At 52.8% G+C, this 27,908-nt stretch overlaps 1 protein-coding gene across 2 annotated transcripts in view; it reads right to left on the bottom strand.

Moving 5' to 3' along the window:
* The window catches only part of ARHGAP26 (Rho GTPase activating protein 26), a 119,481-nt gene that overhangs the window by 50,684 nt on the left and 40,889 nt on the right, over window positions 1–27,908 (bottom strand). For both annotated transcript variants that reach the window (XM_032197243.1, XM_032197244.1), the window contains exons 12-17: window positions 21,558–21,594; window positions 15,483–15,548; window positions 14,359–14,433; window positions 6,837–6,924; window positions 5,640–5,698; window positions 4,540–4,645 (exon numbers count right to left, since the gene is read on the bottom strand). In XM_032197243.1, coding sequence (XP_032053134.1) covers window positions 4,540–4,645; window positions 5,640–5,698; window positions 6,837–6,924; window positions 14,359–14,433; window positions 15,483–15,548; window positions 21,558–21,594 — 431 coding nt within the window. The remainder of the gene's footprint in view (window positions 1–4,539; window positions 4,646–5,639; window positions 5,699–6,836; window positions 6,925–14,358; window positions 14,434–15,482; window positions 15,549–21,557; window positions 21,595–27,908) is intronic.

Raw genomic sequence — 27,908 nt, 5'->3', positions numbered from 1 at the left:
TGGTGGAAAGCATCCACGCTGATAAGTGGGAAATGATTTGTGCTAGAGATAGCAATCACTATCATGTTGGTTAAAACACGTAAAGTAGAAAACAACACCACAGCAAAAACAAGGGGAACTAGTCACTGCTGGCCAGGCCACAGCTGTGAATGATGAAAGATAATTAATTTTCGCTAAACACACGTACACACTTTTCTTCTGCAGCCTCCTTAATTGCTTTGACCTTTTGCCAGGAGAGGCACGGGTGCCCGGGGCAGAGGCGGCTCAGCTCCAGGGCTGAGGTACCAGGCGGAGCAGCAACGCATGCAGCGAGCCCAGCGCTGAGCTGCGCTGACGGGGCACCAGCACTGACGGACATGGCTCTGATCACTGCAGTCAGAGCACACGCCTCAGGTGTTGAGTTATGTCCATGCAAAAAAAAATATATATATACATCCAAATTCTTGAAAAATAATCGGTGTAAAACCCTTGTGCTCTGCACCCACGGAGCATCCACTCCTCCCGGAGAAGGCACGTGAGAGAGGACAAGATGGCGGGGCCGCCGCCACAGGTCGCTGACAGGACGGGCACCTTCCCGCCACCCGCTTCGGCCCTCGGCGTGGCCACCCCCAGGCTGCGCGGCGCTGGAACTTGCTTTAATTATTTGACAGGGGGAAAAATCGGTTTCATCAGAGCTGGCACAAGCCATCGATAAATGCGCATTCTGAAGCGAAGCGCAGACGTTCCTGGAGATAGGTGCCGGGCCAAGAGGAGATAGCTGCAGCACAACAGCTCCGAGCCGCGCGGAGTTGCTAGGTGACGGCTGGGGACGGCCTGCCGCAGCTCCACGGCCGCCCGGCGCCTCGCCTCCCTCCCTCCTCACCCAGAAAAGGTGACAAAACTCCCCCTTGGAGGCATGGAGAGAGCAGTCCCACGCCACATGGAGCCCAATGGCCGGGGCTGTGGAGGGCACATGCTGAGCTTGGGCTCCTGCATGCTGAGAGGCTCTGGTCCTGCTCTGGCTGCTGCTGCACCCGGGAGAGAAATAAACACAGATTTCTAGCGTTTTAATTTGAATATTAATGGGGATTTTCCTCTGCTCAATAGCAGTACGTGGCTCTTCCACTTCAGTATCAGCACAGATCAAACCTAGCACCGCACGTCAGGCTGCAAAACAAATACAGCAGCCGGGGAAGCTGGGCCTGGACCTGCTCGTCCCTGGGGCTGCTGCAGCGCGGCTCCCACACCGGCACCGGCACCAGGGGGGCCCCTGCTCGCTGCCTCGCACGGGCGGTGGAGATGTGTGCAAGCAGCTCAAACACGGCATTGAAACACAGAGGGGAAGCTTTGCTGCACCACACACTTCCCCTAACATGTGTGCTCGCTCAGTGAACTCACGTGTTTCTTTGCATAAAGTGTTCATGCAGCTTTTTAAAACGTCTTTTTTCTTGTTTGTAAACTAGGGACATCAAGAGCACTCTCCCCAGCCATCTCCTGCAAACACCAAAAGCTCCAAGAAGTGGCAGTGACTAAGCAGTAGTGACTTGCAACCAAAACAGCAAGAATAAGGAAAAGACAGGTACTGGCTTTGCCTTTTAATTCTTTAAAAGACGTTTGATTCTGGCCTGAGACAAGAGAAACCACACTATTTTTGAGGCCATCCAGAACTATACCAGGTTCAACAGATGCATCCTTAGAAATCCCCTGGAAAGGTTGAGGGGCTGCGGGTGCTCATTGGGACTGCTCCTACTGCACGTGGACACGCTTTTCAGCACGGATCCTTTTGAGAAAACATCAGAACAAGGAGGTCTCCTGTGCTTCAGGAACACTAAATCACAGCTGGGTTTATCACAGAAATCCTGATAGGGTGAACGTGGCCCAGGAAGGAAAATTAAAGGTTTCACCTACTTGTGGGTCAAAGATTACCATAATAATAGCAAGTTTCCCTGGAACTGGTGGCTGGAGAGGAGAGGAGGAAATTCGCAGCATGAAGTTACTGATGGAGGAGCACTGACAGATTGCTCACGCTCTGGTTTTACAGGGGATAACTGCCTGGACACCTGGACACCTCAAGAGGCAGTGCAAACAGGCTCAAAGCTGCAGCAAGAGGTCAGCCTCAATGCAAGCAGCCTCATTTTCTCTTTGCACACCCTCCCATGCCTGTCCCCGGGACCTGTCCCCCACCTCCAGCTCTCCTCTCCCTGTGAACACCAGCGCGGTGTCTCCCCGTCGGCACAGGGGGGGACGTGGGGGTGCTCGAGCGCCTCTCGCCGGATTCCAGCGCCCACTCGAGCACCCACTCGGCGAGGGCCCGGCCACCATGGGAAACCCGCGGCATTTCTGTCAGCACTGCTGCACAAGTGCTCTGCTGCAAGGGAAAAAGTGCACTACTCAGCCACCTCAAAGCTTATCCTGGCTGATATTTAATTTGTATTAATAATTGCCAATTTTGAATGTATCGGCTGTGCTAGCATGGTTTTATTACCATTACTCATGGCAGCCCCACGCCAAACAAGAAGCCTGGTTTCCCTTTTCACTCAGCAACAGCGAATGTACAAACCAAAAAAAAGAGATGTAACACAACATAGGGCAGATAGGCTCTCTTTCTTTCTCTATTTGACCAATACAGATTGTGTTCTGTTTTTAGTGTCAGAGATCTCCACAGTAATACTGTGAGAAATACTTTTTTAGCTCATCAGATAAAAATGCAAATCTTGATTATTCATACATTGCTAAAAAAAAAAAAACAGAAAAAAACAGAAACAGCTGAGGCAACCCCCTCTGAGAACTGCAGCCCGGCTCGGTGGGGGCAGGAAGGGGCCCTTTGGTTTCACCACACCAGCTCTGGGCACCCTGTGTGCAGGGACGGGGCAGCCCCCGAAGCCTGTGCCCCCCTCCGGAGCACCCCTCCCCAGGCAGGTCGCCCACGCCAGGCCCCGTCCTGCTGCCACGCTCTCGCTCTCCAAACGGCTTCTGCAGATGTGAAGCTTTATCTCCGGTTAGGATCGAATGCAAGGTCATTAACCCGGCGGTACGGCACCGCAGCCTGTACAACAGCAACAAATCCCAAGCCACGCTGCTCCCACGGCCAGCAAGGTGCTCTGGGGTCACAGCAGCCCCAGGGCACGCAGGCAGAAGCTGTGGGGTGCGGGAGCAGCGGGTGCGGGACCAATGCAGGAGAGCTGCGGGTGCTGCCCGTTTGTTCGACCTGTCCCTCCAGGAGCAGCACCAAGCTGCAGGGTCTGCCCGTAGGGACACCCCAGCTGAGACCCTACACAAAGCCCCCCCATCTCCACCACAGACACGTCCAGGAGCACCCCGAGGAGCTCAGCAAGAGCTTTCAGCCCTCCAGCCCCACTGCGACAGAACAGGCTCTTGTTCCAGCGGCTTCCTGCCTTTCTCCGGGATAATTTTTTTCCCATTAAACAACCACTATGAGCTGTTTCTCTTCCCAATATGGCAAGCACCACTACGCTCATTGTTTGTTTGTGTTTTGTTTTAGTTCCTTCCCTACTAAAACAGCTTGAAACCCATTGTATTACCTGCCTCCCCCTCCACATCTCACACTTGAATACCACCAGGTTTTCCTTTAAATGAAAAGCACTTAAGCAGTTACGAGATTCCTCGCACATATTTGGCTGACGGGAGTACCTGGAACTCCCTATTCCTTGGCTTCAGCCTGTAAATGCAGAAGGTTTTGAAACTGAGATCTAAACCAGCTCTTTGGTTTTTAACAGCCTAGCCGGGGAGTCCATGGAACAGATACAAACACATGTCATAAGAAAGCATCTGGAGTCGTTTTTAAGCATATTTCAAGTATTGTTTATTATTTTTTTCTCTTCAACAGATAACTTCAGGTTCTCCCAGATTTATTCTAACTGGTTATGCCAATTAACTCATTCACCAAGGTTTCCAAGCCCTGCCTAATCCCTCGTGCTCACACCGCACCGGAGCGAACGACGAGGGCAGGTGCGACCCTGCAGCCTTGAGGCTGGCACAAACACCTTATGATGCTTTCACTTTTTAAGCACTAATCAAAGGTTTCCATGGTGACCAGCAGGAGCAGGAAGAAGATGGGAAATTATAGGTCAGCTCTATCACTGAGAGCAAAAAATTTATTCAACTCCTTTGCCCTTGAGAAGTTTCAAGGTGACCTACAAGTATTGACTAACTGAGCTGCACAAAGGCAGAAAACATGCCCCAGAGCAGTACCTATCGCTGCCAAGAAATAACTTCCAGTCCTTTAACACCAGGCTTGATCTGAACCCCAGCGAGGAGCTTCACCCCGGCAGTCGAGCCCACCAACACGCCACCAGCACCCGCACGGCCCCGCGGTGATGTAGGTCAGCGGGACAGCCCAGCGCCCCTGCCACCTACGCTGCCCCGGGTACCGATCCCCATCTCACGCACACACAGGTTTCCATTTACTCGTAAACCAGATATGACTCAACACCAAACACACACACACACACACACACACACAAGGAAACTTTTTTTACCACTATTAACTTTCAGAGGAAGTGGAAAATGGAGAGAAAAACATATCAGTCATATACATACTTTGCCAAGTGGTTCATGAGCAAGTGCAGCATCTGCCTGTTTTTCTCCGGGAGCCGATGAACAAGGCTGTGGATCTCTGACACCCTGGATTCCTGATTCTCCAGTTCTGCATTGGAAATAGAAGATGATTTATCCCTGCATCAGAGGGGTTATTATAGAAAAAGGCATGCTGGCCCAGAGAGCAACACTGACAGACATCCCAGAGACCCGAGGCTCCCACTCCCTAACTCCAACCTACACCCAGGCACGCTGCGGGTATTCTCCACAGTGTTTTTTCTCTTTACCAACTCCAATCAGTTGTTTGAGAAAGGAAGAAACTAATGGGCTGAAACAATGAGCTGAGAGCAGATGCCAGCCATATGAAAAGCCAGTTGTGATCAGGAAATGGGCTGGCTGTAACCAGAGTGTTCCTCCAGTTTCAACAATGGGAAGCATCAGCACATTCTCATCCAATGTGTTTCCAAGCACCGTAAGAATGTGCTCAGCACAACGCCCGGAAAGATTTTAGCATCTGGTCTCAGCAGGCTGGTTGGATCTGCAGGTGCTGGCAGACATGCCCCAACGGCCTAAAAACAGGATCCACCGAGGAGTCCCCTGCCCTGACCCCTCTTCAGGAGGCCACCACCGATGTGACCACCACCCATGGGAGCCTCCTAACCCACCAGTCCTCACCTGTGTGCACCAGGCTGTAGCAGCACAGAGCTGCTACCCGACAATTATCTGCTCCCATATTAAAGCATCCTCCTAGAGCAAAGGAAAGCAGCACAGACATCTGAACCACAACTGATCTAACCAAAGCACCGGAGGTGTTGTTTGAACAACGGCCTCGCTCATTTTGGCAGCTGATGGTCAGAGAAAGAAATAACTGCAGCACCAGTTAGTGCCATCAGCCAGCTCTCCCCTAGCCCCGCACCGTGCATTCCCTTTGTACCCAGTAAGTCCCAAACAACACCCTGCCCCTTGCGTCTCCATCCTTAGTCTGCTCTCCAGGATTTAAGAACAAGGGTTCAGTGGGGGAGCAGCAGGGTAGAGGTTATGCTCAGCTGCTTGCAAATTCTGTTCCTCCTTCAGACTGATGCCATCAACATCAACAAACTCACTTGCTGCTTTGATGAAGCTTCTTTGAAACTGGTACATCATGAGTGGCCCCGGAAGCATTCTGGAAGATAAAAAGGTAACACAGACAAAACACAGCTGAGCAACACAATCGCAAAATTGCAGAAATAAAGCTTTGCTGTTACCATAAAGTCAGCTCTCTTTTTAAAGAGCAGAACTAAGCAATAGCAACTCCAATAAATTCCTTTCATCAGAAGGCTTAAGACCTGCTAAAGTACCCTCGGTTTATTCTTCCTCCCTTTTCAGTACCATACCAACTTCGTTTTTAATTTTGGCTGTTCTTCACTAACACTGTAACACAGAGTTTTAGTGCAACAGCGAGCCCATGATTTCCAAGTAAGTTTAAAAATAAATTAAAAAGAGAAACAAGCCTAGTCATAAAACTTTAACAGTCGCTGTTCCCATTATATTTCCAATTCTCCCCTCCCCTTGCACATCCTTTCAGTGGGACATCTTGGTGCTGGCGACGTTCTTCAGTGCTTTGCAAACAGTTCAAACACTGGAACAAAGGTTGCCAATCAAGCAAAATTATGTAGTGTTTTGTGATTTTCTAGGCTGAGATCCACCAAGCTAATTATACTCATCACTCTAATTGGATTTAGCTTCTCTCTTGTTCTCTGCATCTCAAAAAAGAAAACCAAACCAACACAGAACAACAGAAAGCAAAAACCTGCAGTCGCGACAGGTAGAAGCATGTTGTGGATAATGAAATGCTGACTGCTGCCAACAAACTAACATTTTTGGAAGATAACCCACAATGATAATGGCATCGGCTTTCATACAGAAATTATTACTGAAACGAAGCTAAGCACCCAGTTCTGTAACAACTGCTCCTTACAGGAGCGCGGTGCTCACTTTCTGCCACACACTCATTAGGCAGAAGCCTACTGCGAAAAGCTTCAGCAGAAGCTGAAATCAAGGCAGGGCACGCAAGAATGAGCTTTTTTAATTACGTCTGTATGATATATGCATTTTCCAGAGAGCTCAACGTATTCCCCACATCCTACTCAAACATGCTGGAGGGTCAAGGAAAAAGCCAGAATAAATTCTCTAGCAGCAGTTTCTCTTTCATTTATATTAAAGTGTTTTTGTTAAGTATCAGCAATAGTAGGCAGTAACGTCCCAGATCATTGCTGAGTTTGTCCTGAAGCCTCACGACAGACGAGCCTTTTCTGCCTTACCTCAGGTAAGTTTTCAGTGCACTAGTAATGGTCTTTATCTCCCATTCTGCACAGATCTCGGTTTCTGTTTCAGTGGCTGTTTTTGGATCTAAGGAAAAAGAAAAAAAGAAAAACAGTGAACCAAAGTGATGATAATACCAGCTCATACCACTCCAGCACCAGCAGAATAGAGCCAGCTGTGTGGGAAGATCATCACGTCGCATTTTCTTAGCTATTCCAAACCCCAGTGACCACAAGCTGTTCCCCAGCAGACACTTCTGCTAGGAAGCAGAATTCGTCACCAGAGACGGGACACACTCACTTGCATGAGACAAAACAAAAAAACAGGAAAAAAAAAGAAAAGAAAAACAAAACATCAACCATGAGCAACGAGCCTGGCAGTTGGACTGAAAGCGTGACACCGAACAGGGTGCAGGAGGCTGGGGTGGTCAATGACAGCAGTGACAGCAGTGCACAAACACGACACAGACCAAGACAACCACAGATCACCCCAGGACTCAGCAGAAAAGTCACAGCCTCGAGTGAGGTGCGAGGCATCGCTACAGCCTGCATGGACACGGGCACGCAGCAGCAGCAATGGTGGTGGCACGGCCTTTAGGGTGGCGGTGAGGCTCCTGGGCCCCAGTGGGACAGAGCGGGTGGCAAGGACAGGTACCGGTGGGCAGGGGCAGGGGCTAAGTTTGTTCTCCTGCCCGAGGAGAGCTCCTGGAAGTGGCAGGGAGGCTGTGGAAGGCCGAGCCACACGCCTGCAGTGTGGATTCACAGCTGCCTTTCATTTGGACGGGGAGGAGGCAGCGGGGCGGCCGCACGCAGCGCCTTGGCACGGCTGCTGCCCGGGTGCTCTGGGGCTTGGGATGCTCCCATCGCCTCGTCCGCAGCCCCTGGGGTGCTCTCATGCCACCCCCGAGGTACGTGGGGAGCAGCCAGGCCTCATTATTGTGGTGGTGTTAGCAGGGAGAGCACGGAGACACCCGGCCGGTCTGCGCGGGGTAGGGCGGCAGCAGCCGGGGCTGGGCGCGGCAGCGCTGCGCTGCGGTTTGTTTATTCACCTCTGGCCTCTTGATGTCATCCTATTCTGCTCCTGCATCCTCTCGGCAGCAGCAGGCTGTTTCTTGCCATCTTTGTTTTTTTCCAGCACCTGATTCACCCTCCTCCACCCCACAGCTGCCCGCAGGCCCGGCGGCATCTCCCTGCTGCGAGGAGAGCCCGGCACCGACAGGGAGCGACCCTCGAGCCGCCTCCACCAACATCACCAAGCACCACAGCACTGCAGAGACCCAGCCACCAGCTCAGCCTGCAAAAAGCCTCCTAGTGCTTGTGAGGAAGGACTCTGAGCTACAGGTGATGGGCACGCACCGCGGCATCGCCGCCCTGCAGGGACACTTCTCAGATCCTTGTTTCTGCCACTGAGCCGAGGAGAGGGCTGAGCTGAGCTGCTGCCTCGCTCAGCCTGCCTCTGCAGTTTGAATTCCCAGCCCTCCACAGCTGTGTTAGATGAAAACATGAATGGATGACAAAATGTTTCCTGGCCATAACTAGTTCCGTGTGATAGCTTCGGCTTTGACAAGCAGCAGCAAAGGATACCCAAGAGAGGCAGGAGCTACGTTACGGGATGCTGATGTTGGCAATGCTCAGCTGGTCCCAGCAGCTCCCTGAGGCCACCTCCAGCCGAGGCCAAGCAGATGCTGCATCCCAGCCTGCCGAGCCCTCCAGCATCCACGAACCAGCACCTACTGCCCGACAGCACCGCTGGCAGCTCTGCACCCCCAGCCTTGGAGCTGGTGAACCACACATCCCCACGAGCCAGGACCAGAAGTGGTCTCTTTTTATTCCTCCTTCTTTAAGGAGGACTGACTGGAAGCCAAGCTCCCTGCCCACAAAACCGGGTCAGTCAGGAGGTTTCACCTCCATCTCACCAGCCGTGCACACCCTCGCACCTTTACCCAGCCCTGCAGGGCACGGCGGACCTGTAACGCCACCGGTGCCCCAGTGGGGCTGGGAGCAGTGCCAGCAGCCCCCGGCAGGCTGCAGGATGGGCTGCCCCAGCCTCTGCAGAGGAGCGTGTCCGTGCTTCCAGAGTGACGGCTGCTCTTGGCAGCACGAGGCTGTTCTGGGCCTCCCTCTGCTCGGAGGGAGCCTCCGGAGCGTCTCTATTTTTATTGTCGAATACTGCAGCATTCTTTTCTCCATCTCCTCCGGGGCCTTTCCTTCCTTTCTGCATTTTTCCCCTCCTATCTCCCCTTTTTAAAATTCCTTTAAAGAAATCAAAAAAACGTGCAGCTGCTCCGCACGGTGTAAATATGAGGCTCTGGCCTAACAGCGTGTTCTTTCCAAACGCCGACCTGAACCAACCGCTGTGGAAAGTCTGCTCGCAGGAATCTGCGCTTTTCTGCTTCTCCCTGTTTTTTGCAAACCACCAAACCAGATCAGGAAGCCAGACTTGTTTGCACAAAGTTCCAGAGCGAGATCAATAAGGCACTATTTTTACTGATTTCTGAGAAAACACCTTAGTGCTCTGACAATGAGCGAGCCTGTAGGAGAGCAGCGACCGCTCCCTTCTCCGGCACCTCCACCCACGGCCGGGCCCAGGCTCCACGGGCTGTGGTAGCCCCAGCGGCCACGCTCGGTGGCTGCTCGGCGACCAGTGGGAAGCACCACAGCGAGGGGTGACACTGGTCCGGAGTCTTTGCTGATGACTGGACACAGTCAGCTCAGAAATCACCACGAGGTCTGCACCAACAGGCCCGGCCACGGGGATCTCGCACACACACGTGAAGGCTCAGGGTATCGAGACTGAAAACCTGAAGGAGGCAGGAGCAGGACGCGAACACGTTACATCCATAGGCATAAACGCCTCATTTCCGCCCTGCTTTGATGCTGCCTCATGAATTCTCTTTGCTAACACAGCCCTGCACCTCGCAGCCCTGGAGGTCTTGGCTGCAAGCACGCAGCTCCAGGCGAGCAGGACCCAGAAACACGCACGGCAGGAGCCTACTCCCACCAAGAGCACTGGGAAACCTCTCCAGACCTCAGGAGAAACAAAGAGCAGGCCCTTTCCGTGATATGAAACCACAAAACCTCCCGTCAGAGACTGAGCAGGAGGCAGGGAGGCACTACAAATACTGCTACCGAGGCCAAGCGCTGATGCTGGATACAGCCGCCAGCACCATCTGGTCCCATGGCTTCAGCTCAGTGGGTATTTTTCTCTTCACAGACACGTATAATGTGCTTTTGAATTTTAAAGCAATAGGTAAACATAGTGTAATTTTAAAACTAATTAAAAGAATGCACTGAATAAGAGTTAGGATTTCCCTCAGGGCAAAGGGTTTATTTTAATTAAAAAAAGCATCAAGAGGAGCACTTGAAAAGTAAACATTTAAGAAATGTATATTCACACTAAGGTCACGTGTCTCACATTAATCACACAAATGAATACTATCCTTCCTCGTCAATGCCAAGGCAACTTCCCATTGTACTACCTTTTTAAGGAAGCAATTTTAACAGATTAAAGATAAGCCTGGTATCGGGAAACAAAATAAAAAATAAAACCAAAAAACCACAACTTTCTAATAGCAAGGTCTTCGCTGAAGTTGAGCAAACAACTCAACACAGGATGTCTTTTGAAAAACTCATCCAGGAGTTTCCAAACATGATTCACGAAACAGTGGGTGAAATTCTGTGGTTGGTCTCGTGCAAAGGCTCAGGGCTGATAATCAGTCCTCCCTCACCCTCAGGTTTATGAGTCGGCAACAGTTAGCTCCGTGGGTTACACATGCAGCATCTGTCTCCCAAGCTAGAGATGGATGCGGCCAGCACCAGAAGCTAACTGCTGGCTCTACAAAAGGAGATTTCCACATGAGCTGGTATAAATGTGAAATAGTGCCCATAAAACACCCAACAGGCCAAATTCAGTTTTAACCCTGGAGTTGCTTATTGCTGTAAATTACTAATCTGATGTCTCTTAGCAGATACAGAAAAGGATAAAGCTAAAGAAAGTGAAAAAATAACTTCCCTAAGCCTTTATTCCAGCAGAGTCTGGCTGGAAGGGCCACCCGCCACAGCAGCCACCCCCAATGGCCCCAGCTCCAAAAGCACCCCATTGAGCCCTGTCCCTGCCTGGAGCCCGTTTTTAAGGAATTTCTTCATCTGTTTCCAGGGGATGGAGAAAGCTGCTGCCTTAGGACAGCTGGTTTCAATTCCTCACCAATTTCTCCATGGCAAGAGGAACTGCCTGGAGCACAACCTCATCACCCAGCCGTAATTCTCACCCACACTTGGATGGCTGGAGAGGTTTCCAAAACAGCCGTAGGACCCCCTTGATCCCAGCAGCTACGACCTGTCAGAAGCCTCACTCACCACCCCGTGCTGCTGCACACTGGGAGCAGCGAGGAGGCCAGGCCAGACGCCGTCACGCTCCGCTTATCCTAGCGCCGAGTCACAGCAGCAGCTCTGCGTGCTGGGAGCTGCTGTCCCGTGCGCCCACACTTCAGCCATAAACCCGTCCACGGGAGCTCCAACTGACAAACTTTATTTATTTGCTGGGTTTTGTCCTCAGTTTGACAGCAGATGGTGACGGTGAAGGTTGGAGAAAGGCAGCTCACCCCGCCACAGCTGCCCTGCGTCTCGCAGCTCCCGGTGGGACGCACACCTCCCCGATTCCCCCGGGTCTCAGCGAGGACCAAGAGCTTTGCCCAAGCCCCCGAGCCATGCTGCAGCTCACCCCGCAGCGCCTCCGCGCCACGGCTCAGCCCAGCGCCGTGCTGACCTCCTGCAAAACGCCTCGTGCCAAGGGCAGTGTCGCTTACATCAGCCGCTGCTCGCTGAAACCTGATCCTTTTGCCATTTAAACTGTATGTGAATCGCTAACGCTGCCCACATTCATTTCTAAATATAAGGGAAACCCGAAGTTGCAAGCAAAATTTGGCTTCACAGTTCACGTGGGCTTGAGGCAAACACGAGCGTTTACGCAGAGCGGTGCCGCTGCCTTCAACTCCTCGAGGGACAGGAGAGAACAAAAGGAGGATGACAGCTGATGCGCCTCAGTGTGACACTTGCTTTACAGACCACCTGAGGGCTGCCACTGTGTGAAGGTGATTTAATTGCTGGTGATTCGGAGAAAGACAGGGAGACCTGGGTTTGCAAAGAGTCCCAGGGACTGATAGCAGGGGACATCCCCAAAAAGGATGGCACTTCGGACACCCACCGGGCACGCACCCACCTCTCGTCAGCCCTCCAGCACCGCCAGCTAACGAAGACACGCCGGGACAAAGAGAAACCACTGCCTATATATCACCGCCTTATGAGACACGAGGTCGACAGCTGAGTGGCTTCAGTCGCTGAGCAGATAATGGATGCTGGACGGGGTCCAAAATTCTGAATCCCTCCCAGCTCCGGAGAGCTCTTAAACCAAGCAATTTTTGCCATCTGTCACAGCCCACAGCCTCCAAGCAGAACCCACACAGCCGCGAGGCTGCGACCCATGGGGTGAATTATGCCCGTGTGAGAAGAAAACAGGTCGAGGTGCTCTGCTGGCCCTGGAGAGGTTGCACACCAGCGTGAGAGCCACGAGCAGAGGACCTGGCAGGTCAGACCTGCCCACATTACGGGCACCCGGCCCCCAGCCTATTTTTATCAGTGGGCAGCAATGCTCTTTAAGTGATGCTCTAACGCAATAGTGCCAAATGTGTGTGCCGTGGCTTATCTGCTGTACTGGCGTGGCTAGCAGGACATATTCACATGCTCCAGAGCCTATGCCAAACTTCTACTAATAGAAGAAAAAGAGGCAGTCGCTAGCTCTTGTGACTGCAGCTAACTTTCCAAATGCCAGAGCGTAACTGATGCAGACATGTCCCCGTGCGTCAGGCAGGAGCCAGGGACTGTGATTTAGAGCCTTACCCTTCTGTTTCCTAATGGTCTCGCTGGATTATCAATTTTGGATAGGTTAGTGCTGACAACTGCTACAGCCACCAGGGGCTTTGCTCAGCGAACACTTTAATGATGGGAAAAGAAACAGGAGTTGGAAGACGAGAAGGAAAGATACTGAAAGTGAAACACAACGGATTAAAACTTTTTGCGAGGAGAAAAACACAGAGAGAGGAGCACTGGCATTTTGTGAAAGCAAGGAAACAGAAGTTACTTTGCAAAGGAAGGACACTAAGCAAACAAAAAGAGGAAGAAGACCACAAATGTCACGCATTTGTCCCAGCAAGCACCAAATGCATTCCTAAGGCTGTTAACAAATTATCAGGCGTTTATTTCCTCGTTACTGCACCTATTTCATACATGGTTCTGCCAAGCCTACGAAGCAGGAGGCAGGACTGGAGAAGCGCAGCTGCTGCTGCTCCAGCTCGAGTGTGTGTTTGCTCAGATGTGCCTCATCCGTGCCTAAATGCACAAATTCCCCCAGGGCTGCAGCTGGGGGATGCGAATGCCCCCTGCTAGTGCTGAGGACGAAACCACTGGCTCGGTCACACAGAGCCATAACTTCAGCACCAGCACTGCTCGCACACAAGGGCCTAAGGAGCACGGGTGGTTCTCCTGCACAGGCCAAAGCCTGGAAAGGTGGTGAAAAAACAGAGCCAGGAGAGGGAACGACTCACATTTCTTTTGAAGTGCACCCACTAGGCTACAGTTAACGCAGACGCTGGGCTGGGAGTCAGGCTACAAATTCTGCACTGCAGACCCACAAGCACAACCCAACGAAGAGCTCTGCAGGGTCCCGGGGTGATGGAAACCAGGCACCACGACAAGGACACGCCAGGAACCGTTAGCCAAAGCAGCCCCAGACCTACCCTGCACCAGGGATGACCGACAGCTTGCTGACAGCCACAAGACCCGTTTGCTCCTACATATTTTGTGCTCAGCAGAGGCCTGGGGGGATGCTGGGTCAGAGCTCAAAGGCCCTGCGGCCTCTCTCGTGCCATCGGAGCAGCTCAGGGGCAGGGAGAGGTTTCTGAGAACGGCTGCACACCAGGGCCATGCCAACACGAAGCTCTGCCACGGTGTGACCTGACACCTTCCCTCCTCCCCAGCACCCAGACCCGCAGGACCCAATGCCTCAGGCACGAGGGGATCGCATGCTTGAAATGCCTGTGCAAGACCGTGTTAGAACAGGCACGGGAAGGTCCAAGGGGAAAGTCAGAAGAGCCACAGGCAGCATGCAAAACAGAAGAGAAAACAATTTTAAAATATTCTGGGAACAATGTGGCAGGTATGAGATCAAAAACCAAAGCTTTCAGTTATTTCTTTGAAGATTTTAGTTGCATTAGGGAAGGCTGCCAAAATTCGTAGTGCATGTGAGCGGGACACCAGTGACTGCACCAGACCTTTCAGAGCCATGTCCTGCGTGAGTCCTACCTTTGTAACCTGCCAGTGGTGCCCTGGGACCTCCCGGCCTCTAACAGCATGTGGTCCTAAGAGCACAGTCACCACGATTAGGTACCCAGCCAAGAGCCTCTGTTCTTGATTTGCAAAACTTCAAAGCAGCAGGCTACTCGCCTTGAACAAAACACGAGACACTTACCCATTAATATGCTCAACAGCTTTTGAACTCTAGAGTTTACTCCGACGATTCGGTAGAGCCCTTGCTCATTGATCCCTGGAAGAAATAAAGAGTTTATTAGGAGAATGTCAAAAGAGCTACTAACATTTCTTTCATTTCTCCAGCTTCCCTAATAGCAACAATAATTAAACCCTCTCATCAACTACACACAAAATTACAGAAGAGGGAAAAAATGGGTTTTGATGTTAGGACTTTCATGTACTGATTAAAAGTAATGCCCCAGTTAGCTCAGGAATCAAAGACCCGAGGCCACCTTGCCACCACCCCGTAACAGTGAGGGAGCACGGTTGCACCACGAAGGATCTGCACTCAACATGTAACAGAGAGGCAGTTTGGGAAAAAATTACTGTGCCAAGTTCTTCAGGTTGAGGTTTAAGACATTTACATGTTCTTCACACGTGGCCTGGAAAAAGACCTTGAGCCAAACTACTTGCTACAGCATCCAAAGGACTCGGTGATGGATGCCCTCTTTCCCCAAAGCACCTCAGACGGGGTTGCCGAACCCCACAGGCTGAAGCTCTCCGAATTTTCCTTCATAACTGCGTTCGCTTTGTTTGGACTCATCTCCCCCTTTGTTTCCTTTTGTGGATTGGGGTTGTTTTTTAATTTATTTGCTCTCACACGGCTTCTAAAACTTGGCCTGAACGTTACAGAAAGTTGCAGACAGTTACAGAAGCATGCAGCCCCCACTGCAGGAATGCTGACAGAACTGCTGCCACTTCGGGACCCTCCTGAGCCGACAGGAGGTGTGCACCCAGCCTGTGCGAGGGGAAGGGCTGAAACGCACGCCTGCTGCCCCACAGGAGAGGACAGGCTTTGTGCTGGCAGCTCACGAGGGCACGCTCCGGGGATGCCTGCAGCTCCCTCCTCTCCCTCCACCCCACTGCGGTGCAGAGCTCCCCGACTCAGCCCCATCCCTGCTGCTTGTTAACTGCTCCTGGGGGGCTATTGAGCCATTATCAGGTGTGGGATCCTGGGGGTTAATGAATCATTGCTGGTCATGAAAAGAGCAGGTAAGCAGTCGCTGTGCTACGAGCAGCTGCAAGGCCTTCCCCCAAACAAGACCATCTGGTGAGCGGCTCTACCTCTTGTTTCAACAGCGTGTATGCATTTCTTGATGATGCTGAAGCCGATGTTGTCCAACTGGGCGGCTGGAAGGGAAGAGAAGAGAGAAGTGATCAACTCCTAGCCAAGGGACGGCCTCACAGCCATCGCTGCCACATCACCACGCCAACAGGGGGAGGAAGGAAAGGGGGATCGGGGAGGAGAGGCACGGGGACAGCAGTTGCACCAGGTGTAACCCCTCAGCTGCCTCCTGTTCTGACCCTGCACCTCCCGCAGCCTGCCGAGCAGCACTGCCCCAGCTAGGCTGGAGATTTATGTCTACAGCTGGTCAAAATATTAATTTAGGACCAAGGTGAGCTATCCTGAGGAGACCTTTGTCTGGAAACACCAGGTTGCTTGGGAAAAAAAAAAAAAAAAGCGGAATCATATTTTTGACATGACAAATCCTTGAAAGCAGCACACAAATCAGCCGGCTTCAGCTCAGAGCCACGTAATTCCTACAAATCCTCTGAACTGTCCACCCCGCTAACCGAACCGCCGACCTGCCGCAGAGGTGGCTGCACCTCGAGGCCAGCTCCACCACGGCACACCGGGACAGCCTGCGGGATGGGTTGGGGTTGGGGTTGGGGTTTGGAGCTCCCTCCCACGCTGCCTGGAGCAGGGCAGGGGCACCGCGGGGGCTGGATTTCTTGCTGCAGCTTCTGAGGCGTTTTTGTGCAGATGAGAGTTTTTTCAGGGACAAACCGTATGGCAGGCTAGAGCACGGAAAAGTGCCAGTAAAAGGAAGAGAGAGCTCAAAAGAACTGGGGAAGAAAGGTGAAAGAGAGGAGGAGGTAGATGCGAGCAGCAATAGCTTTCTGCAGAGGCAAATTGAGTGCAGAAGTCAAAAGAACGGCAAAGGAATGGTAAAAACAGAAGGAACGGATGGCATGGGGAAGAGCAATAGGTGCTGGGCGATGGGAACAGATTTTGCTCTGTCCAAAACCAGATTTTGCTCCTCTGTGCCCAGCAGCAGGGGACCTGTCCCAGGGGAGCAGAGAAGAGTCCTGGGCCGGCCGGTCCCTGCGCTTCTTTCATTAGCACAAGTGAAACATTTATTTAGGACAAATTAGGATGTATGGAAGGCAGCTCACTCTGCCTGAGAGTCAGATCTAAAAGATCCATGTTAATGTGATGTAAAACCCAATTAACTCATGCCGTTGCAGGTCTTCTCATTCAATTTTAAGGGGTTACTAATACACGGATACAAATACCTGCTGGAAGGAGATTTACCCTAGTCAGCTCTCCAGTGCTACGTGGAAAACACCGCCCACAGGCAGCAATTTGTCACGAAAAATTACTTCCCCCTAGACAATGGTCTGGGCAACCCTGTGCTGGGCAGAAGCCCCTCGGAGGGTTGGGGATCCCAGCGGGGCTCCCACTCCCCGTGAGCTGGACACGAGGGGACGTCGTGCTGGAAGAGACGCGACAGCACAGCTTGGAGCCCAGAGGAGAGCCCGGGGCTGGCAGTGTCCTCACGGCAGGGCACAAGTGATTTTATTCCTGCTGGTCTCCCCGCTCACACCATCGACTGGAGCACGGATTCAGTGCTGGTTCACAAGGAGCTGCCAGCTCGCTGGCTGCCGCTGGCTTGCATGGTGCCACCCCTTCCTAATCACTGCTTTCGGGTTCTCTGCCGGTATCGTTACTGGCCTGATGAATGGCACAAAAACCTGAGACAGTGAAACAGCTCTATTGTATTTTTCTGGGCAAGCACACCGGAGCGCCGAGCCAACATAAGTGCTCATGCAGGAGGCTGCCCGTGCCGCGGGACGTGCAAACATCCCGGAGCTCCGGGGTGCTCCTGGAGGCTCCCCAGCACAGCTCCCCGCTGCGCTGCAGGCACAGCACAACTTAACGCACCACCGAACAGCGAGACACCACTGCAGCACCCCAGATCACCGAAATCCACAGCCGTGGGGGTGTTTGAGGAGCCAGCAACTGTGGGGTGGAAACTGTGCGGGCAGAGCTCAGCAGGGCTCGCTAGCGCGGGCTCCGTCCTGCCCCTAACCCTGGTCTTTTGCTGTCCCTGTGCGGTGCTGTCCAGCCAACACAGCTCGCCATTTCAGGCTCTCTACCACACACTTCAAGTGCCAGCCATCCCAGCAGTTTCCACTCGGTCCCCAGCACGCTTGGATTTGAGCACAAGACCCTTACAAGCACCAGGTCTCCTCGCCACGTGCCCCTCTCAGAGCCCGGGGCTGAGCAGGAGGTCAGCCCGCACCTCCCGGTGGTGCTCGGTAATAGCAGCCCTGGGAAGCAGGAGCAGCCCCTCCGGATGGAAATGACCGAGCATAATCCTCCCAAGTAGATGAATAAGCTCTTCAACTCGTTGCTGAGCTCTGGATCAGGAAAGGTCAGGGATTTATTTGCAGTAGTTATATCCAGAAATAATATCTGATTAAATATCCAAAGTGCCTTTATTCATCCTTAAATTTAACTTTTAATGAGCATCATAAAAGCTTGATTTCCCCTCTCACAGAAGCAGCTTCTCTTTATCTCATTCATTTACCCAATGATTCAGTACCACACCAGCACAGATCAAAGGCAGATCTGTATCTGCTGCGCTCCCGATCCCCACGCTCGCCCCGCTCACCCCGGCAGCAGAACGAGGGGCAGCCCCGAGCTGCCACTCGGCACCACCGCCGGAGCCAGGCAGATGCAGGCAGGTGTGGGCAGCAGGGCCAGGAGCCCCCAGCCCACGCTCAGCCAGATTTAAACCCTCGGGGAGCTGCCTCCTGCCATCAGCTGCGGCCGGGGAACAACAGAGGGAAGGCAGCAGCAAAGAGCAAACTCCCAGCTCTGCCGCAGGGAAGCACGGCCCATCTGCACTCCTCACGGCAGGCAGCCCTAATTCCCCGCCTAGATATCTAAAGCTGCCTCTCAGTCCTTAGAGGCAGTGGGTTCACGGCAGCTTTTCTCAGCAGAGGCAGTATTTTCCTCTGCTCATGCACCCAAACACGCTGTGGGGGCCAAGCCTACAGCCCTTCCTCCTGCGGTTTTTCTGTCCCTACAGGCCCCCGTTCCCCAGGGGACGGATGCCAAACCCAGCTTCCAGCCCACGATGCACACCTCGTGCTGCTCGCACAGGACCAGCACTGCAGTGCAGCCCAGCAGAAACCTTGTCCATCAGCAAGGTGCTGCACTCTGTGCTACAGCTGCACGCACACGCACTGACCTGACCTCCCTGTGGCATCACATTTCCAGTGCTACTGAGCTGGTCTCATCCTGTTCTATTTTTGCCTACAAGATTATTTCTATTTAATCCATTAATTCTTCTAGTTTACGCTGATATGGCATATCAGAGCATCGGGAAGGGGGCAAGAAGACAGTCAGCTCTGTTTAGCCTCAGGCAACCTCGCTGGCTCCAGCTGTGTACGCGTCGGTCACGGCACTGCAAGGTCAGCACGGGCTCTTCTGCACACCCCAGCACACGTCCGTGCCAGATAACAGAGTGCCGTGATGAGGATGATGACATGAATTCTTTCAAAGACTACTGTGGTGTTCAGAGCCACGGAGAGAGAGAGAAAATAAGGAGTGAAGACCAGAGAGGAAAGTTTTCAGCCTTAGCTCAGGTCTCAAGCCAGCAGAGAGCTGCCAAGCCACGGGGAGGACCGCAGGGTGCTGCCAGGGCTTTTGATGGGGTCCTGAGCTAGATGGGCAACCAAGTGGGTATGAAACGAGGGGAAAAGGGTGGGGAGCAGAAGGGAAAGGAGTTCTTTGGTGCTTCGCCATGCAATATGCACAAACAGCCTAGAGGATTTGCTTCCGCAGAGCAGAGCAAGCCCTCCTGGTTTGCGAACCGGTGCATCTAAATTCATCCAGCTCTAGCGGTTCACTGATACCTGCTCCCCCCAGCACTCTGCACTGCTTCCTCCCAGCTCCCAAAGAAGATTAAGATAAATCACCCGGCAGGCTGATGGCCATCTGGCCACACAGCAGGATGTAAAATCCAAAAGCTCTGTAAAATTAGACAGTGGCCAAAAAGCAGACCTCGCGATAGTGCTCTGAATCTCTTTCAGCCTGCCATAAGCAGGAGCAGGAAGCAGAGTTATATAGGTTTTCAGGGTCAGGAATTGCATCCGGACTCCATTCAATCATTACACTCATTTCAAGTCCTTATAGGAAGCTCCTGTATCAAGGGCTCCGTGGCACGAAGCCAGCCTCCGAATCAATCTGAAGTGTAGCTCGTGAGGCAAGCAGCTCGCTACAGACATGGTTTTAATGAGTGCTAAAGCAGAGTCAGATGTCTGAACATACCAGCAGCAGCCCAGCGAGAGCCGTATGTGAAAATAATTGCCACCAGACCGCGTAGCAGCATGGCTACGTAAGCAGCCTTCATTTCGGGGTCCCAGCACACCCTGGTGGGCAGGGTCTCCCCAGCACAAGATCGGGATCGCTCTCATTTTTAAGATGAAAATTGACATGGAAAAGACACTGAAACACAAGCAGCCAAAGGACACCCCGCAGGGCCACCCGGCTGGGCACGGGGCCCTCCTGCTGATGGCAGTGCCACCAGCTCAGCACCCTGTGGAGTGCCAATGCCCCTCCAGCACACACACCCGTCCCAAACTGACCCAGGAAAACAACCTCTGTGCCCGCAGCAGCCAGCCCTGTGCCGAAGGAAACCCTAAGCAGGCATTTAGGAGCCCCTACACGGGATCTGCTGCAAGCCTGGCAGCTGAAAACCGGGATTAGACAACACAATGACCCTGGGAAAGCCACGCACGCATCCAACTCGAGCTGTTCCCAGTTATCCAAGAGCCGCCAGTACCCTGCAGGATGACTCCAGCCTAAGTCACCAGCCCCATGAGGATTGCTGGCTGACAGCACCGAGATGGAAAGGTCACAGTTTGACAAGCACTTCTTTCAGAAGCAGTAATTGCTTCAGCGATCCTTCCTCCCCGCCCCCAACCCAAATGTTTTCCCTGCTTTTGCATCGCCCCTCAGAGCAGTTTACAAAATGGTTGTTTTAAAAGCTGCCGAGCCAAACCGGCACACGCTGTCCTGGCACAGCCAGGGGCCGGGCACAGGGAACACGCGGAGCGGTGGCAATTAATGGCCAGACCAGGACAGAGCTGAGTAAGTCCCGTTCTCTGTCCCTAAAAAAACTTATTTTGGTCCCCTGTAAAATGGAGAACACTCTGAGCTGTCCCAGGCAGGCTTCGTGTTCGGGCAGGGCAGGGTCTGAGCCGCCCTCCCAGGCTGAGGAGCGCCCGGGTCCCCTCCACCACGAGGACAAGGTGGGGACCAGCGTGGAGGGGGGAAACCACATCGCAGGGAGCAGAAACCAGGGAGGGACTGCTTCATGCACGGGCTGGAAATGGGCACAAGGAAAATTACCTGCAAATTATACCTATTATTGTGAGAAAAATGCTTCTACTCAAGATGAAAATGCCCTGTCTGAGGCAGCACAAAATGGGCTATTTACTGGCCATCAGCGCGGGCCGGGCTCCTGCGTGACCGATGGCTTGGGGACAGGGGAAGGATCGGCTCCGAGCACCGCAGGTCGGGGACACGGCCCAGCTACGGGCTTGGAACCAAGGGCAGGAGAGCTGGGACTCGCTGCCACTGCTCCGAGAGAAACACACGCTTCTCAACCCAAGTCTTTGACTGGCTGAACTACAATAAACGCAGCCTGTTTTTTCAAGGGTTGTTGGTGACAGCGCTGACTCGGTGGGACCTCTGTAGTCCTTATGTTATGTTCCAGCTCCCCATTGAAAAAAGCAAGTTTGTTCTCCAGGTTCTGGCCCAGCACGGCCAGCTGGTCACTCCAACTGCCCCCTGCACCGTTTGCTCATGAAGGGAACCGGCCACGAGGGATGCCGGCACCTGGGGAGCGAGGGAGCCTCCCAGCCCCATTTCCCTGACCCCTGTGTGCCCGTCCCCAGCTGGGTGGCTCTGTCCCGGGGCCACCCTGCAGTCCCCAAGCCCAGCCCCATCACCCTGCACCCCATCCCGGTGTCACCGCCACCAGCAGCTCAGCCTCCCCGCCGGGGCTGCAAGCTGCACGGCACAGACCCTTCTCGGGGGCCCTGCTTACAAAGGGTACTTACTGCCTTCGCTTTGGTTGTCCTTGTTCGAGTTGTAGACCTGGAAAATACAAGAAGAAAGCCTTATGAAGACCTGGCTGCAGCTGGGAAGGCACCGCTGACCCACCTCGTGGCCCCTGCTGGTGGCAGCTTTGGGAGCAGCTGCCCCGGCCCCACCAGCCAGGTCCCAGGGCCAGCACAGGCGTCAGCAGCAGGCTGCCCCAGCTAAAACAAATTCTCAAAAATAGGACAAATAAGACAGAATAGGTGGGAACGGAAACTAAACGGGCTTTAAAAGAAAAGAGAGATGGGCATTCCTCGCTTCCTTGCAACAAGTAAAGGATACGAACCTCGGAGCAAAGCAGGCAGCTCCTTCCCTTCGTGTCGGGAGCACTGCAGCAACATCTGGCAGGCGCTGCTCAGGCCAGGAGCAGCCCTCCCCACTCACATGCACTTACAGTGAATAAACGAGGCAAAGGGTAAGAGGAGAAGAAACATGAGTTCAGGGAGGACAAGAAATGCTGCAGGATGAGCCCCCCTCGGGCAATGCTGTGACTCCAGCCCAAGCCTCTCCTGCCTCCAGATACCGGTGCTCTTCCTCCTGCCCTGCCCCCATTACAGCTTGGCTACTTTAGGTTAGAGCAGAGCTTCAGTAGGTTACAAGAAAAAGGGGGAAATGACAGCAGAAGGTTTTAATCAGTTTATTGTAATCAGTTTAAGCACAATTTTAAAACCTAGCATAATGAAAAGCTGTAAGGAGATCAGCCTTCGGATCCAAACAGGTTGCATTTCTCTAGCTCAGTAGATGAAGATGTTAAAACAAATAAAAAAAATAAATCCTTCATCAACCTGGAGCTGAAACAAACACACACGGCACTCGGTCAGCATCACAAGCTGGAGCTGAGCGTGGCAGCATCCATCAGAACAGGAAAAAAAGCCTGTGTGGGCCGTTAAACAAAGCCACGGGCGTGCACACCCTTCCTCTCCCAGGGAACAAAGCTGGGAGCCCCCTTCCACAGGGACCGAAGCTCGGGGAACTGATTTAATCACATGCTGCGGCCAGAAATAGCAAGCGGGGAAGGAAAGTTTCCACGGGCGATGTTGACAGCAACACGGCAGCAGCAGCCACCACACATCGCCCTCCCCTGCCGTCGGGCAGCTCCCGGCCCTTCGCACCCGGGCACGAACGAACGCCAAGGGCAGGGGATGCACGAGCTGCCCCCGGAGCTCCCAGCGGGGCTGTCCTGGCCAGGACGTGCCCCACAGCCCCGGCAGAAGCAGAGATGAGAGAGAGGATCCTGCCCTCGGGAACGGTGCCGGTGGTGCCCGGACAGGCGCTGAGCGCGGCACCGCTCGGCTCGCTGCGGGTGCCCCAGCAGCAGCTCCAACCCAACAGCCCCTCAGCCCCAAAGCAGCCCCCAAAAGGCTGTGTGCCATACTCCTGCTGTGAAGCCACTTAACCAGATGTCCTCCTCAGAGTTAAATAAAACCCCACAGGGTTCCTGCGCTCCCCGGCCTCTCAGCCCCACCGAGGCTGCAGCCCCACCGCTGCGGTGCCGGTGCGGGTGGGAGCAGCTCCCGCTCCAGCTGCACGTGCCAGTCAGCACGGCGAGCCGAATGAGGAAACTCCGTCAGCGTTACAGACAGCTTTCTGTTCAGATATCTCCCACAGGTTTATTTTTACCCCTCGGTGCCATGCACCAGCCGGGGGGCGGCAGGCACTCGCAGGGTCCATGACCCAGGGAGCGCCCCTGCAGCCACAAATCCTACAGATCGGCTCAAAACCCGGGTACAGTCATAGACCGACCCCACTCTGCTTGGTCCCCCCCTCCTGAGATGTTTCCCAAGGAGCATCTTCCCTCTCCCACTCCCAGGGGGCCCAGCTACGCAGCGGAGGACAAAGTGGAGATTTTGTTTGCAGGAGGAAAGTGCATCGCCCCACATCTGGAGACTGGGGGATGATTCAGCAGCAAACACAGCCAGTCAGCAAGGGAGCTTTCCTCCAGGAACTGCGTTTGTATCAAGAAAATAAAAATAAGTGAAAAGAGGGAAGGAAATACACAGCAGGCTCCCCCGCCAGCAGCACAGCCTCGCAGCCCTGGCCACGAAGTCAGCTTTCTCTAATAACGCTTCCCCCCAGCTCTGCTTCCACCCCCGAGGACCTGCTGTAGGAGTGGGCAGAGTTCAGCTAATTTCAGCTCACCAGAGGCTCGCAGAGCACCCGGCCCTCCCTGGGGACCCCGCTGGCACTCGGAGCCCTGCAGCTTCAGACCCCACAGCTTCGTCCACCGGCTGCACCAGGTCACTGTCCCCAGGGCCCCTGCTCTCAGCATCCTGCTCTGCCCAGCCCAGCCACCTGCCCTTGCTGAGCATGCACCAGCTCCAGTGCTTGGGGCATCAAATATTTTCTATTTTTCTGGGTCCACACGGGTGTCAGCCCTCTGCTCTGGCTCCTGACACACTTCCCAGCACGGCTTCATCGTCCGCTGTCCATCTCCGAGTTAGGGCACGCAGCGCATCAGCCGCAGGAGAAGATGTGTCTGCCTGCAGAGCCGTTCTTGCAAGTTGGTTATGTGAAACCATAGAGATGTTGTTAATCATCAGACACCGCTCTTTAAAAATGAGAGTGGACAGACACGGAAACGCAACACGCTTGTGCCATTAACTGCCAAGTGTGCACACGGCATAAAGGAAATTTCACGCAGAGGTCAGCCGTGCAGCCATAAAGCAAGGAGGTAGCGCCGTCCTCCACCCATCTCGCTAAGGACAAAGCCTTTACTGCCCATTGAGGGTTTTAGGTCCATAAGGACAAACCCTTTTGCCACTGCCAGTGCGCGAATGCCCTGACACCACCCTACAACATCGAAGCTGTAACCAAGCCCCAGCTCTGTAACGTCCTTTCCTTTTCCAAAACAAACATTATATTTTATAAAAAAACCTTTTGCTATACCAAAAAGCATTTGCTCGGAGGTGAAGGGCCAACACACTGCGTATCGCGTGTGGGAATATTCGGTTATAAAACTCACCCAACTGGGGCTAGTGACTAACTTGGAGACAAATCCCTACCCTGCGGCGCTCCACTCGCTTTAAAAGTCATTCTCTCGCTAATTATTCCCATTTGATCATATCTTCAGAGCCAAACTATCTTTACCACGAAGTTTCAGAGGTGATGGTAATAGAAAAAATATTTATTAACCTAATACAGAATTTGCTGGAAGCCTTGAATTCAGTCTTCTGAATTCATACTGAAGACGGTCAAATATCCTGAAGAAAATTGGGTTCTATCTTAGTGGAAACTACTGCTTGCTTAACTTCAGCAGTCGTGGCTATTTGGAGGCTTAAACAAGGCCTCTTTAAGCCACCTTTCCGATGTAATTTTGAAAAATTCTGAGACTGATCCATAAGTAAAGCGGAGGCTTTTAGGTTCTATGAACCGAATTCTCCAGATTTTACAACCCGATCCTACAAAAAAGGCACATGTGAGCATGCAAAGAGCCAACAGCTAACAACTGCCTGCCTGTAGGTTGTTTAGGGTGAAACTTTTGTGGGCAAAGAAAGGGAAAAAAAGAAGTAAATGGGGTTTGGAAGGGGAAGTAAGAACAGGAGATGTTGAGTAATTTTATGTTCATTTCCTCATTTCAGATTTCACACTGGTTTGGCCATGATGTCTATTATCCTCCGTGATAAATTAACTATGCTTTCATATGGCAATTGCATGTTTGCACACATCGTTTCTATAACACAACTCCATTCCAGACACAAAACAGGTTTCCACTTAAGATCCCAACTGCCCCAACCAAAGCCGTAACACTCGGAGGCTGCACAGTGCGCGGGCACAGCCGGCAAATCTGTCAGGTTCAAATATTGGAGCAAGATTCTGCCTAAATGGCCGAAAACCAGATGAAAGAACTGTCTAGCTTCTCAGAGGCACAGAGGCGAGAGGTAGACGAAATTTATAGAAATCCTTAACCAACAGCAACGTCAGCTGTCCTGCTCTGTAGTCACAGACAGGTGGACCTCCACTTGAGAAGGAAACCATCATTTCAGTTACATAGCCCATGTCCTGGCCTGGAAGATGCCTCCTTGCACTCCTTTTACTGGTACTGAGACCTACTCTTCAACCTAGACTTTGTATTTAGACTAAAACCGACTGTCAAAATTGGCCAGTCCTGCCAGATTTCCTTGGTCTCCCTGGAGGAGCGCAGTGTTTGTAAAGCCATGAGCAATAGAAGGAAATGCTGCAATGTTATGCAATTTCCTTGTGATTCATATTCAGAAATCCTCAAAACAACCATGAACGAGTTTTTCAACTTTGAGTTCAGAAGACGAAGAGGCCAAAAATGTATAAATAGAATTCATTATGTTCGCTCAGAATTGGTAGTCCAGCTGGCTTGCCAGCCACCCAAGGACAGGTTTTGAAGACACGGAGAGGAGAACCGCAGACATTTTTGGAACTTCTTATTAAATGATCTGGGGAAATAGTTGGAAAAAACAGCATGCAGGCTGGCGTCCAGCTCGGATTTGCTCAGACAAGACCTGGGTCAAAGTACATGGTGCAGACATTGGCGCGGCGCAGGGTGGTGCCTGCAGTCCCCCAAGCCACCAAGCAGCCGCAGCACCAGGGCTCGCTCAGCCCCGCAGGGGGAACGTGGTGCTGGGACCCCTGCCCTTCATCCACCTGTTCAGTGCCCCTGCAATAGGGTGCTCCGATCATCTGCTGGGAAGTCTTTCCCCTGAGCCTCTCACTTGGACGCTAACGAAGCACCAGATCACTTCCCCACAGGCCAGACCCTAAGGTCCTCGTCCCCTTCAGAGCATCAGGGAAACTGAAGGGCGTCAAGCTCAGCCCCAGAGAATTTATTCCAAATTATTCACAAAGAGCTGAAAGCCTGAGAAGCAGCAACCACTGAGCAAAAGGCTTATGAAAATGCCTGGACAAAAAAGCCTCTGGGACGATGCACAGTGCTCGGGAGCTCTCAGGAAAAGAGCAGAGAAGACCGACTCCAGCGTTCCCTAAAGCTGTGGTAGCACACAAAACCCTGCTCTGACGAACTACAGTGGAGACACTGTAAGTTACAGGAGGGTTTACATGGAGATCTTGGGAAACTCAAAATGATTTCAAGCGAGTAAAACCTCTGAGAATTGTTTAGCACATATTCAGCTTAGAAGATAAGGCATTACTTTGTTTTTACTGTTTCTGTTGCCAAATACTCCATTATTTCACAGCAACTCAAGAGAAAAAGAAAGTGATAAAATAGCAGCCTAATTTTAGTACAATAAGGATGGCACATTGTCCCTGATTGCAAACAGCACGAGTTACCCACTCACGTCCTCAAACTGCTGTCGAACACAAGCAGTTTCAGGGGCTTCTGAGGAAGGCCGGTCTGTGGGGCTGTCCGTCTCTCCTGGCCAGGCACGTTATTGCTCACTTTTATGCTCATGTGCCCAGTATTGCATTTCTACCTCGTCTTCTCCATTGTACTGCTAAAACCAGCCTTCATGAAGATGGGCAGCCTATGGTCTGCTATCCTATCTCCCACGGTGGGCTCGGGATTGCCCAGAGCTGGGTCGGAGCCTCCAGACAGTTCAGGCACACCTAGGGAGGGGAAGATCCCTCGTACCCGACTCCTGCAACAGCAGGTAATGGGAAAGGAAGGAAGAGAGAGTAAAAAAGAAGGATTAGCACAGGCCCATGCCACGCCGGGCAGGATCCTCTGCACCTGACACCCGAGCGAGCTTGGCACGCTGCAGAGGAGCTGTGTTGGGACACGGCCCAGCAGCAGGATGCCAGCAGAGCACAGAGCAGGAAGGCTCATGTACAAAAAAGCATATTTCCTTGTTAAAAGCAGGACACCTGGCAACCTTGATGAAATCAGCCCTTGTTTCTGGCTCTGCCTTATCAACCCTGTTCTATTTTTGTCCGAGAGCCAGGTTTTCATACTACAGGCAGGATTTTCAGAGCTAGACTACACTGTGTTGTGGCTAGAAATAACCTTCCTTGCTCTCTGAGCCAGAACGATATAGATAGGAGTAAGATCTCTCCCAGCCCACATCACTGCAAACCTCCCTGCAGGGGGAAGGGAGGGAAAAAATACGCCTTGCTTCCAAAGCAAAAGACTTGGCAGGGCAGCAGAAACCTGCTGCGAAATGCTGGTTTATGTCATTCAAACGAGGGCTGTTCATTTGGAAGAGGGTGGCCTAGGGTCCCTGGCAGCTCCTTCCTTCCTTCCTTCCTTCCCTCCCAACCTACTGTTCGACGCTGAACTCAGGCGTTGCAGGCAGAGCTACCGCCCCGGCGCGCTTCCCTTCGCCCTCCCCCTCCCTCCTCCCGGCACAAATCTCAGCCCCGAGCTCACACCGATGCCCGAGTTTGAT

The sequence above is a fragment of the Aythya fuligula genome, chromosome 14, assembly GCF_009819795.1.
Source record: "Aythya fuligula isolate bAytFul2 chromosome 14, bAytFul2.pri, whole genome shotgun sequence".
NCBI classification, from domain to species: Eukaryota; Metazoa; Chordata; class Aves; order Anseriformes; family Anatidae; genus Aythya; species Aythya fuligula.
The sequence above is the reverse complement of the archived record's forward strand: the minus strand, read 5'-3'. Positions and strand labels throughout refer to the sequence as shown.